At 35.7% G+C, this 13,372-nt stretch overlaps 2 protein-coding genes across 4 annotated transcripts; one reads left to right on the top strand and one right to left on the bottom strand.

The window, feature by feature from the left end:
• Positions 1-631: 631 nt before the first annotated feature.
• On the bottom strand, positions 632-10,073 carry LOC122248458 (ADP-ribosylhydrolase ARH3). Of its 2 annotated transcripts, XM_043008472.2 has the most exons (10): positions 10,040-10,070; positions 8,708-8,798; positions 7,174-7,341; positions 6,590-6,689; positions 6,180-6,328; positions 5,448-5,578; positions 4,376-4,488; positions 3,286-3,481; positions 2,474-2,564; positions 632-2,325 (listed from the first exon to the last, which is right to left on the bottom strand). In XM_043008472.2, the coding sequence occupies exons 2-10, from the start codon at positions 8,739-8,741 to the stop codon at positions 2,201-2,203; spliced, it is 1,107 nt and encodes a 368-aa protein (XP_042864406.2). In that variant the 5' UTR covers positions 8,742-8,798; positions 10,040-10,070; the 3' UTR covers positions 632-2,200. The 2 variants fall into 2 exon arrangements, with proteins under 2 accessions (XP_042864406.2, XP_042864407.2); XM_043008473.2 differs by lacking the exon at positions 8,708-8,798 and having other exon boundaries at positions 10,040-10,073.
• Positions 10,074-10,396: 323 nt separating this feature from the next.
• On the top strand, positions 10,397-13,152 carry LOC122248460 (E3 ubiquitin-protein ligase E3D). Of its 2 annotated transcripts, XR_015192288.1 has the most exons (3): positions 10,397-10,432; positions 11,485-12,876; positions 12,937-13,152. XR_015192288.1 is itself a non-coding variant. In XM_043008474.2 (2 exons), the coding sequence occupies exon 2, from the start codon at positions 11,501-11,503 to the stop codon at positions 12,746-12,748; it is 1,248 nt and encodes a 415-aa protein (XP_042864408.2). In that variant the 5' UTR covers positions 10,397-10,432; positions 11,485-11,500; the 3' UTR covers positions 12,749-13,152. The 2 variants fall into 2 exon arrangements, 1 of the variants encoding a protein (XP_042864408.2); XM_043008474.2 differs by having other exon boundaries at positions 11,485-13,152.
• The last annotated feature ends 220 nt before the right edge of the window (positions 13,153-13,372 follow it).

The following is a 13,372-nucleotide window of genomic DNA, read 5'->3' as shown; positions in this document are numbered from 1 at the left end:
AATCTTGATAAAGAAATGTAAAGAAGCCTACCTAAAGATCAAGTCCATCTTCCATGTAGAGACACAATTCTCTTGTAGTAAGACAGAAGTTATAATACCACTCAACAGCACAAAATTAATAAAGTTATTGGAGACTTCACAAATTGAAAATAAACAGGAAACCCCCTAAAGAGGGAAATCATCCAAGTGTATAAGCTGTTTCAATGTGATGAAGAGAAGTTCAAGACTGAATTTGGACGAGCTGCTAAAAGTGAAGGTCAAGAATGAGTCTGTTGAAGCAATTATGCCAAGTATTCAGAAGGTTAAAATTGCCCTCTACTTATAAATTCATATACTGAAAAGTACTGATCACCAGCTTCTATACTACTTTTAGTACCTCTAGTGATCTGATACATATATATGATGGCTAAACCCTAAAAACCACGAAAGAAGTACTGGAACCATTATCTAGCAGTACTTTGTATCAGTACTTCTATTTGAGAAATACTGCTAGAAGCAACATAATTTTCCTTATGATTTCAATAATCAATACTTGTTAGTATGTAAATGTGGTACTTCCTAACTCTGAAATTAACCCAGACTTGAGAATAAATCATAAAATCAGCCACAGGTAAATAGAATTACACAAAAAGAAGTTTGGATTTTTTAATTGAATTGGGATATGTACATAACTTCACATTGTCTTTGCATTACAATTACAAAAAGAATTCAAAGTGCAGGGTGCTTTGAAGTTTCCTACCAGAATGAATCTAATCTGTATTCAAACGCAATATAAAAATACTTTGGTTGATTACCGTCTAATAAATTGTATATAAAAGTGAGACTAGACAAAAAGCTGAACTATTTCTTTCAAACAAAACAAGAAACAAAATCTGATGACATTGCAAAGATTTTAAGACTTCAAATGCAGAATAAAAGTTCCCACAAGAACAATTTGTACATTTTTCCTGGCATTTATTATTACCATGAACAATAATCGCTTCATATCAAAAGACAAATGGTACAACGATTGTCAAATTCCTCGTTAGATTTGTTTTTAATTTACGACACAAATAAATTTCCCTTCAAAAGCAGGTACTTACTGAGCTCTGTTATGATTTGAAACTATTTTACAAAACAAGAACTAAAGACAAGTTCATAAGTTCTAGGAATGTAATTTGTAACATACATAGAGAAATGCCTTGGCTAATCAGTGGCGTTTTCATCATATACTTTTCTAAACTTACGAACTTGGCCATCATTACGTCTAGTCCTGATATGCGACAAACGTGAGTACTACGTGGATCTGAGAATCCACAGCACAGGTATTGTGAGAATGCAATACTGTGACTAATCCATTGCAAAACAGACTGCACAGTCTTTGAACTCCACAACTTTGTACTCGCATTCCAAAGACGTTTGGAATCTGTAAAATGTGAAAAGCCATTGCAAGGATGGTATGAATCGCAATGACAGGTTTTGACGTTACATCTACATTGGAATTATATATTCTGATTAAGGTACAACATCAATATATATCAAGTTATTTATTCTCATTTGCACCTTTTCTGTATTTGTTACATTGGATTCTGTTTGTGCAAAAGGAAACTATCTTTATAAAAAAATAATTACAAAACATCAATACACTTGGGTAAACTATATTTGAATAATCCCTTTTCAAACTTTGTTAAAACAGCTTTTACAAAGTATGTGTCAGAAATAAACCCAATGAAGCCCAACTTGCATAAATCACAAAATGAAAGTACAGTAATTTTGAAAAAAAAAAAAAAGGTCACAATCTCAACAATGAAAACAATTTCTGTCCAAATACACGTCCTACTGTATAGCCAGATATAACATACACAAAAGACAATATCTGCGTTAAACATTCACTTGTATATACAATAATAATCTTGAACGCATTTCCTTCTCCCTTCCTCGATATGAAAAAATATATAAATACAGAAAAATCAGTTACGCCTCATTTGTAGTGTGCAGCACCATGCCTCTAGCAATCCCCTTATAAGACACATCAATCACAATTACACACTACCTAACTGACGGCCCCATTTTCCAATACGTGTGGGAGACGACCTGTCGATTAATCCCCTTCCCACTGTCAATTGTGGGAGGTCCCGGTAACGAAATTACCTTGCAATTTGAATGTCACTCTAAAACTGTGAAGTGGGTAATACTAAAGGTAACTCTGGCTACCGAACATTCACGTCTCTGTCGACTTGGCTTTCCTTATCTTGAACAGCTGGTCGCCCTGTTCTATGGCATCCGAAAGGGCTTCGCAGTGCCTGTGGAAACTCTCCGGGATTTCTGAGAAGCCGTAGTATGCACCTGCAAGGAAATGTAGACATTAGACATAATGCATAATTCTATATAACAAGAGAGGTATTTCTAACCTCCTACAAAATTCCCTGCCTCACCCTTTTTCCAATATAAATTCACCAATATAACATAAACAAAATATCAAGTCAAGTTTCACCTGCAATACTTCCAGCCATCGATGCTATGGTGTCCGTGTCTCCACCAAGACTGATGGCATAGTGGATGGTTCTCAGGAAGGCATTGTCACACTAGAAAGGACAGGGAAATATTACGAGTAAAGATGCTGCATTCAGTTTCACATGAACTTGGCAATAATGGTAGGTAACTTACAAAACTGTTGCTCTGATGCTGAATATTGGTATATTGTTCATTGATCAAACTGACATCAACCCTTCCATCAACTCATATGATCTGAGTTTTCTATCATTTTCTAGACTTATGGTATAATATACAAGTCAGTATATAGTATAATAACCCTGCAACACTAATTAGCATATGGTATGATGCCATAGTTACACAACTGAAGGAATAAATAGCTTGTCATTTCAACAAAATGAAATATGCAGTATGAAAACTATCACACCCCATAAGACATGCCTAACATAGAACTTTTAACCCATTCACGACGGGGCTATTTCTGCTCTAAATGGTCAAAATGCCGGGATATTCTAGCGCATAAGCCTAACGCCTTGGGATTCTCAGCCGCACTAGCCACGAGCGAGTGCTGTACACCCTAACACCCAGTGCACCAGCCTTAACTAAACATCTTGTCTCAGGCGTCTGACCCACTAAAACCACTAAATGTGATAGCAAGTCAACCAGCACGAATGAGTTAAGTTTCTGGTTGTATGTTCAGCACAAAATTAACTCAACTCATAAACCTGTAACCTTATGTCACGTGTAAACTTCTCACGTTCCCAAAAATTCAAATATACCAAGTCCAGACCAACAGTAATCCTCCTCTCTCACCTCAATATTGGTTATGGGGTCCCTGGCTCTGATGAACGAGTAAATAGCAGTAGGTACCGACATGTGGGCAGAGATGTAGACCCCAAGCGTCCCCTCCACCTGGCTGGGAGTCACCGAGTCGCCTTGCTCCATCAGCTCCAACAGTTTCTCCAGCCGCTTGACGTACACGTAAGGGTCCTCTCCCTCATCTAGGATGCTGTGGAGATGGAAAAAAGGATTTGCCACAATTGCTTCCTTGTTAGAGATACGAAGTTATTTCTTAACCCATTGGAGCCGGTTGACGTGATAGCACGTATTGTGGTTTTCGTGTCAGACGCCCGGGACGAGCTATGAGGGGAAGCCACTCGGGTAGAGCAAGCAGGCAGCCCAGACTCGCGGCTTGTGCGTCCGAGAATCTCTAGCCGTTAGGTTATGCGTTCGAGAACCCCGGTATTGTGACCGCACAAAGCCGGAATGGCCCCGGCATGAATGGGTTAATGATGCTTGTATGTTTAGTTGGTATGTCTAGTGCAGGTATTCTTATTGCCCCGATACCCCCAGGAGGTATCGAAACCTGTTCATGAGGGGATCCAAAAAGGCATCCTGGAACACAATCTATGGTGAGGAAATATTTTGTCTAAGAATTATACTTTATTCATTTATATACTGAAAATAGAAATAAAAAGAGTCCATAGAATTCAGCTGTTTGTTCATAGCCATCCTGTTTTCTATTTCTATAGGAAGTTAAGAATTAAAGTTGGCAGTAGGAGGCTAATATTGGAGAGGGGTTATCAGGTTGACTATGAGTTCAACTTTGGGGTATCGGGGCTGAAAAATTGAAGAACCACTGGTCTAGTAGTAATCCTTAATTTATGAATAAATGATATACATGTTTATTGTCAATTGGTTAAAAATGGACTGACAAAAAATGTGAAAGAGCGAGGAAAATGTAAAAACTAACAATGAGAACTAAAAGATCAAATATAAAATCATTTCACAAAGAAAAACAACAATAGACTAAATGACATTTCCTTCCCCTATATCAAGCAAGAAACTTAAGACTTAAAATCATGTACATAGAGAAAACACAAGAAAGCAATCCAACACGCACTCATCTTCACTCGGCTTTTCCACAGTCTTCATTTTGGTAATGAGAGACTCCACAAATTTCACAGCATCTAGTTTGTTGAGCGGAGTGTGGAGCGCTTCATGGACAGCCAGACACTGTTGACAAAAGTTGAATCATTGAAACCACATATAAATCATAAAACTGGATAATAGGGAATATTCTGAAGCTTCTGATGCATGACATAAGTTCAGACGTGAGACGAAACACAAAATCACAAGGAGAGGAATGATATATTGCGATATTTTGAGTATGACAAGACTTCTCCTCAGATAATGAAATTGGTTTTGGTTTTGTTTATCGTCTAATGCCTCCACGTCTACTGTAGTTATAATGGATACGTCACCATTCCTGTTTTATTGCAGTTGCATTTCATTTTGTATTTGGACACATGTTAGCATTCTGGTATTTCTCTTCCACGTTAAGAAATGATTTCTGCTGTGTATATGAAGAAGCACTATAAAAGGCACTTTTTTCATCATTTCCTATCATGTTACCTGATAACTATGACATACTCCATACGATGGGAAAGCATTTTTTGAATCACATCCAATACTTATCACGGGAAGAGCCCCTACAAAGCAAATGATTCAAGCAGCAGTAATGATGAACAAAGTATGGACAAGTCAAGGCAAAGTATTATTGGCCATGAGAGGGTAAGCCATATAACCTAATTGGTTAGTTAATAGTTTAAACATAACTGCAGGTTTGTTTTTATCAAATAAAAAAAATCCAGAAATTCTAATCAAATAAAAAATTCCCAAAATTCTAAACTTTGGCTTTTTTCTGTTAACCACTACTGCTACATCTATTACATACTGCTATGGGATGAAATCAAATGCTTCAATTATGAGCAAAACCTTAATAGAAGAAGCAGAATATCATGCAAAAAAGGTTAGAATAAGAAAATAATTTACTGTAGCAATTAATACAAGTCTAATTTTACTCCAGAAACAATGAACAAAATTGGTTCCATTCGTCTTAAACACTCCACGGATAACAAGTCCCAGACGCAAACAAAAACATCCATGCATTACAATCTGTACTGAGTTTGTACCTGCAACACGGCCCCATTGTAACCAAGCCTGTTGGCATGGGTCAGAAGCGAGGAATCTTTCGCAATGTGAACCATCTCTTCGTCGGTGGAATCATAACAGAAAAGAGCAACCGGGGCGACCCTCATGGCAGCTGTGGACGGGGGATAAAATCTTAGGTGGTTGCCTCCCTCTTTCATTGATTTTAAAAAATCTGACATCAATGAAGAACATGGAATAGAAATGATAGATTCATTTTTATTTGTACTGGACAATAATTGAATAATTGAGTTGACTAGAAAAAAAAAAATCCATTCACACAAAAGGAAAAAAATATGAAGATGACAGAATAGTTCTGTTCTATAATAACAATGGGAATAAAGATGATACTGATACTAGAACTAATTTATTACTACTACTAATAATAATAATAGTAATATCAATTATAATGATAATAATAATAATACTGACAACAATAAATAATGATAATAGTAATGTCAATAATATTTACAATATCAGTAATAATAATAATAACAATAATAATAACAATAATAATAATAATAATAATAATAACAATAATAATAATAATAATAACAATAATAATAATAATTATAATAATAACAATAACAATAATACTAATAATAATATCAGTAAAATAACAATAACCTTAATACAACCCTCTACAAACACCAACAAAGGCAAAGATTGCATCAATCCTCCCCACCCTCTCCCCTCTGGACCCCAAAGCTCCTCACCTCCGTTCCCATAGGAGCCTCGACCACCGAACTGGATCCCAGCCGGTGCGTGGACATCCTGGAACTTCGTGGCGCGGAGAGCAGCGAAGACGTCAGTCACGTTGGCCCCGTAGCCTCTCTTGGGCTCGCTGTAATACTCCTTCACGAACCTTTGTGGACGGAATAAGGCTCGTGAGGCGGGGAGAGTCTTTGGACAGTAAAATATACGATGTGTCTTGAGAGAAAGTTCAGAAGGAAATATAATCCGATACTATTGATAATCATGGGAATGGAATGGTGTGGCACTAATCATCCTTGGCTTTAAAATGTTACCAATGTAGTAAAAGAACATCTAAATAATTCATTATGATATACCAATTAAAGATAAAAAAAATATGCATTAATAAAATAATGAAACCAACAAGACTCACTTTTTAGCCATGTCTGTCGCACAGTAACCCTTTTCGTCTATCAGGGACTGAGCAACACATCTCGTCATGGCTGTGTCGTCTGTATATATTTTGTAGGGAACTGCAACAGATAATTTAGTTTGTCAGAAAACGACATGGAACTACTCTTTACGTGCAATTTTCTTTGTAAGCAAATTTTTGAAATCTAAGGACTTATACACACACTTGGAAACTAATAGAAGGACATATAATACTTAATACAGCTCTCAGCATAATGACTTAATCAAAGCTTTAATTTAAATAAAAGACATAAGACAATAATATTGGATAATAATAAATATCATCATATACAGACCAAGCATCAAATATCTAACATTTAGTAATAGCCTACAATAACATCAAAACATAACAATAATAACAGCAATAACAATAATGAGAATAAGAAAATAATCAAAATCTTAACAAAAACAATGATGGTTAAAAAAAAAAAAAAATAAAAAGAGAGAGAGAGAAAAAAAAAAGTAAAAAGTAAAAAGATTCAAAGCAGCCCGGACCTCAAACAACATCACATCTGAACTCTCACAAGCTGCATGCAATATACTCACCTCTGAGCGCAGGATCTGCCAACCTCCTGAAGTACGAGTTGAGGACGGAGCGCGAGGCCCTTGATTCCCCCTCAAAGGGTGCCCCCAGACAGTCCCCCATCAGAGCTCCTACCATACTCCCGCGGAACTTTCCTGCCAGTCCCTCTACTGCCTCCACCACAGCCATACCTGCGTCGGGGGAGGAAAAGGTTTATTTCGATCGAGGACTGAAATATTTGTAAGGACCTATTATTATCTGTCCTTTGGAGGATTCTTTGAATATTTATATATTTTCAAAAGGTTGTATTTTTTTTTTTTATCTACTGATATCTTGGTCTTTATTCTAAACTTATCTATTTATCCTTTATCTTTAATGATCTCTAATTTTTATGATAATTTCTTAGAGTAAGGAGATATAAGAACATATACATAAATGAATTTGTTGTTTAATCATTAGTCTCAGTTCTAAAATGCTTTCATCAAGAATAAAACAACTAAGCACAAATATTATGTCCACACATTAGTACAATCTTTTAGTTGTTCTTAGTAAATCCATAATGGTAACAAAGATGAACTCAAAGTTAAAGCAATGCTCTCATAATACCAAGAGTTATACAATACATATAAATGCCTTTTCTATACTACAAATGCACAATCTCTGAAGCTTCATAAATCCATTTAGCTTCCAAGGTATTAGTCCAATGGTTCGTCTAGTTGTGTAAGGTTAATTAAGTATAATCTACCAACCTTCTAGTCTTTCAACATTCTCTTACTTGGGTAAAACACTCTAATCATTCTAATTCAATCAAAACCTACGAATTTCTTTGCCAACCTTGATTTTCATCACTGGATATAGGCCTCATGATCAAGCTAAGTAATTTCTTAATTATAATTAAGATGGCCACATCACTTTTACTTCTATCTATAATACAATGTATCATGAAAAAAAGGAAAAAGAAAAAATGGGAAATGGATATTTTTTTCAAATAGATTAAATTCAAATGATAGGAAAATATGCTGATCCACTCTTCTAATAAACATGGGGGGAACCACATTAACATTACAATCCAAAGGAAATCTATTATTATCTAAGCCCCCCCCCAAAAAAGTTATGGGAAAGAGGAAAACCAAGAAAGCCTGGATATGAATTAACTCCATCATATCAAGATCCTCAGTGCTTCGATGAAGGAATGGGTCAAGACAGACAATTCAAAATATTAATATTAGATTTCAATTCCGTTGCAATTATTTACTCCCAAAGGCTATAAAATCAGGATTATGTCAGAGTCTTAGTCACAGCAAGCTTTCCCTGACCTCGTTAAGGCAGCCAACATAGAGAGTTAGTCATACCTTTCCCACAATCAGATGCAAAGGCTGACTTGCCCTACAAACACTACCAGAATACACAATTCTCAAAAAAAAAAAAATAATAATAATAAAAATAAATAAATAAAATAAAATAAAATAAATAAATCCCCTGGCATTTGTTAATGTGGTTATCAAATTTAAAAAAAAAAAAAAAAAAAAAAATTGCAGAATCAGGAACAGCTCTCACCATGGCTTTTACGAACGAGGTTCTTCAAGATCATGTTGCTTTTATCCTAATGCGCTATATGCACCTCGGCAGTCAGGTCTCTTGCACTTTTCTGCATTAGTCAAATATAATAATATCAACATTATTCCCTCACCTTTGAAATTTTGTCTATTAGTATTTTTGTCTATCTATAAGTATTTCAGGATTTTTTTTCACAAAATCACTTCCACTTATTATCATCATTATTTTTCTGTCATTATTTATCTCAGTCAACACAGCAATATCTTTTATGTAAAATGAAAAAGGCATATTGTACTTTCCTATATAACTTCAATGTGAAAAAATCTTTATACTGCAACTGATAAATTGTCCAAAGAAATAGAAGAAAAAGAATAATTGAAAAAGAGTCAAAGCTTAAGAATAACTAATAATAATGTCAATTAATATGTGTCACAGATCATAATATCAAAATTTCCCATGAATTTAAAAAATGCCCACAATATAGTCATCCCTTCAATTAAAATTTGAGGCTCCTGTGTTTTGTGCATACTTGGCCACCAACTCAATACAGATATATACTCATATATAAGGACATCACAATTCATAACTCCATGAACTCAATTTCAAATACAATATGTTAGCAAAAAGCAGAGTTCAAGAATGATATTGGAAAATGCCATAAAAACAGGAGAAAATACAATGCTCTTAACAAATTACCTGTCATATATAATACAGTAACACTTATATACAGCTTAAACTTTACAAAATAAGAAAAAACAAACCAAAAAAAATTAAATAAACAGTAAAACAACTTTCTCTCTTTGAGATGAATGTTCTATACTTATGATAAGTAATATTAATATAATTCTTTTAAATTTCCAAGTCTATAATCATTAACTTTCATACAACCAATAATAAAATCAACAGTCATGTGCATATTTTCTCATATCATAAAACATATTCCTTATACTATATATTTCTATATATTTATTCTACAAGTTATTTCACAGTATACTTCATACCCAGCGTTTATTTTCTAATCATTATTCCCATTATCTTTTATCTCTAAAATAACTAGTGTACCTAGGAAATCCACTATCATTCCACACTTAATTCTGTAATAGTTCTTCTTTAAAAAATAAGTTTTTCGTGTTTATTAATAAGTCTGAAGAATAATTGTTACCAGGCCGAATGTAAATACTCCTATTACGCAACTTTAGAACGGATTCACAACGTTTATATTGCCTTTCCTATCATCACCTTTATCTTGAATATCTTTCAATCAACTATTTAATCTCAAACAATCCGTAAAAACGACATAAAAAGGAAATAAAGTTAGATATTTCAACTAACCGGATGAGTTCCTTTTTAGAGGATGTGAACAAAGGGAAGACAGCGTTTGTATCTAGTTGAATAAATTTTATTTTTGAAAATGCGTATCTTTATTTCTTTGGAGTGCATATCTCTGATCTGTTGGGAAAAAAATATATGTATGAAGTATGTTTGCAGATTTAGAATGATGAATATATTTGAAGTAATTATTCGATCTGAGAAATCTACCATCATTTGGATAAAGTAACTAAAAATTAAAACAAATATATTTGATACCAAAACACTCACTATATAATTCGCAAATTCTATTTTCACTTATCTAACATAAAGAACAATAAATTTTAATATCGAATGCATAATCATATTTACAAACAAAACCAAACTTCGTTCACATACACTTGCCGAAACACACTGGTACGTAATTTCCTTGTATTTTTTCCAATGAAATGTGCTGAGTATTCGCTTTGAATTTGTGTTTTTTGTTATTTTATTCGTGTAATATGCCTTGATGAATGCATAAACTGTGTGTATATTTTTTTTGTGATGTGAGTTTATTGTGAATTGTAATATTCTAAATAGCAGACGTAGGCTAAGGGTAAACCGGTGGCATGCTTGTTTTTAAAGTAAATTTTAAGAACTTGATGATGTGCAACGTAAAGTAATTGATATATGCTGTTTCTGTCAACAATGGTATTTGCTTACTGTTAATACTGTATGTTGAAAGAAATCTAATATCTGGTAGTTTTATTTTAAGTGCATTGCATTTATCACTCTCCTCCAACCAACATTCACGTAAGGAAAATGCGCTTAAAAGTATGAAAAATCTAAAAATCCGCAATTGTTCAGAATGGATTGATCCCTTAATATGAGAATGGAAAGTCGAATAGGCATATGCACAAATTGTAGCATAGACGACTTGTGTGTTGTAATTAAAAGAAAAAACAAAATACTCTTTTTGAACTTGAAAGCTCTCTTTTTTATGATTCAAAAGTATTCATATTTATTAAGATTGCCATACATATATATGTTTGCTGAAAGCAAGTATTAACTTTTGAACTCTTTTGAGTTCTATCTTTAGTCATGCTGAATACATTTCAGTAGTGCTAAATTATGAAGCAAGCTTGTTTAATTGAACAAGTTTACATGATATTTTATTCAGATGCCCTGACACTTCACGCAATTAGCCTTAGCTAATAATAAAAAAATGATATAATGCTGGTCATCCATGTGACATTTCAGCATCCATTAATTGGTGCTGTTAATTGCAATTTTGTTTTCTAACTTCTAATTGCCTTTACCTTAGATTGCCAACTCGAGTTTGTAGCCATGTACATCATATCAATTGTTTTTTGTCACATTGACAATGGCCATGTCATGAGATAAGCTGTACACATCGAAATAGTGTAGAATAAATTCATGCTTCAGTAACCTGATCAGTGATTGGTATATTTTTATTACTCCGACAGATATTAGAGAGCCATAATGACGCAGGTATTGGTGGAGGTACTTCCAAATATTCAGGCTTGTAACCTTTATATAACACTCCCTACTGATAAAAGTCCTTGTCAAGAAATTACCGCTGATAAATATATGTGCGTCATCAAGGTGAGGAATGGAGAGGACCTGATCCTCAAGTTCCCAAAAGGTACGTCTTTAGTTCCGGGAACTGTTAGCAAAGTCACCCAAGATGACGGCCATGTCACCGCCAGAGCACAGTTAGATGAAAAGACATCTCTTCTCAGTACACTAAGTGCAGATCTTTTAAGTAATGTCGGACCTGCCTTTTCGGACTGTTCGCCGGCCTTCAGTGAGATCCCGAAAGATTCCCCAGTGACGGCCCAGTGTAAGCAGTGTCGTAGGGTCTTGCTGAGTAAAGTCAGATTCAGGAGAGTCTTACCCTTACCGTCAGTGGACTGGGACCAGGCCTCAGAGGGATGGTTCTGTCACCTCCACGGCAGTGAAGGAGAGAAACTCAAACCCTCGTCACTGCAACCTGCGATTGACGATTGCTTCTATTCTGAACTCCATTTTCTAATTCATAAAGATATGGCATTGGATTGTGTCTCCCCAAAGAACAACAACTGTGAACTGAGATGTTGTGGCTGTCAGTCATCTCTAGGTGTTCGTAGTAAGCAGTCTGGGTTGAAGTTATGGACGCACAGCTTAATGTGGGTGAGAAGTGAGGACAAACAGATCCTTTTCGGCAAGGATGTTAGTGGAATCCTTTTGTCCTTAATTCATAACATCGACAAAGACAACTTTGGCGTGAACTGCCGTCTTGTGTTGAAGGTGTCACATGAGGATGAAGCCGCGACAGAGCCCGAGTTCCTGTATCTGGTGACAATGAACACCCATCAAAAACTCCTCCTCCCCGAGGGACTCTCTCTCACAGGATCCTCCGACAGGAAATACAGTGCAGCAAATGAAGCGGGCGATCTCGGCGGCGACGAGGCCTTCCCTTCCGAGAAGCGACCTCGAGTTGACCAAGGCGACACTTCAGAGGTCAGCCTCAGAAGGGTATATGCCATCAAGCTCCTTTACCTCTTCAAGAGAGGCGAGGACGACCTCACCGGAAGCTGGGTCGACGACGTGAACGTCCACATCCTCCCCTGCAGCAGGTCATTCCTCCAGGAGGTGAGGGCCATGCTCGAGGCCTCGGCGGCGTGTCTGCCGAAGACCATGAAGACGGTGGAGAGCATGAGTTTGGGATTCGTTGTGAAGAACGCATGAATGAATAGGTTCATATGAGGTTCAGAATTATTAAAGGGATTCGTTGTGAAGAACGCTTGAATGAAAAGATTCATATGAAGTTCAGAATTATTAATGGGATTCATTGTGAAGCACGCACGAATGAAAAGGTTCATATGAAGTTCAGAATTATTAATGGGATTCATTGTGAAGCACGCATGAATGAAAAGGTTCATATGAAGTTCAGAATTATTAATGAAGTGTCAAAATATGTGTTTCGGGAGAAATGAATCCTTTTGGCCCGGTCGGGCACGTGTATTAAAGTGATCATTGTGCATATACACGGAGAAATGTAGCGAATCTGTGTATTTGTGTATTTTTCTAATTTTATAAATTGTACATTGTTTGTTATAACTGATGAAGTTCAACTAATAAAGAGTAAAACGTGTACTTTTCATATGATTCCTTCCTCAATTTTATCTTCTCTCTATCTCTCTCTCTCTTTCTCTCTCTCTCTCTCTCTCTCTCTCTCTCTCTCTCTCTCTCTCTCTCTCTCTCTCTCTCTCTCACTCACTCACTCTCTCTCTCTCTCTCTCTCTCTCTCTCTCTCTCTCTCTCTCACACACACACACACACACACACACACACACACACACACACACACAC

Source organism: Penaeus japonicus, unplaced genomic scaffold (assembly GCF_977035675.1).
Source record: "Penaeus japonicus unplaced genomic scaffold, GWHDUDI00000001_assembly GWHDUDI00000026, whole genome shotgun sequence".
Classification (NCBI taxonomy): Eukaryota; Metazoa; Arthropoda; class Malacostraca; order Decapoda; family Penaeidae; genus Penaeus; species Penaeus japonicus.
The sequence above is the reverse complement of the archived record's forward strand: the minus strand, read 5'-3'. Positions and strand labels throughout refer to the sequence as shown.

Coding starts and splice junctions, on each gene's coding strand:
- LOC122248458 (XM_043008472.2), bottom strand. CDS start 8,741: ATGATCTTGAAGAACCTCGTTCGTAAAAGCCATG. Junction 7,342..8,707: donor CCTCGTTCGTAAAAGCCATG/GTGAGAGCTGTT, acceptor CCCCCGACGCAG/GTATGGCTGTGGTGGAGGCA. Junction 3,482..4,375: donor GAAAAGCCGAGTGAAGATGA/GTGCGTGTTGGA, acceptor CCATCTCCACAG/CATCCTAGATGAGGGAGAGG.
- LOC122248460 (XM_043008474.2), top strand. CDS start 11,501: ATGACGCAGGTATTGGTGGAGGTACTTCCAAATATTCAGGCTTGTAAC.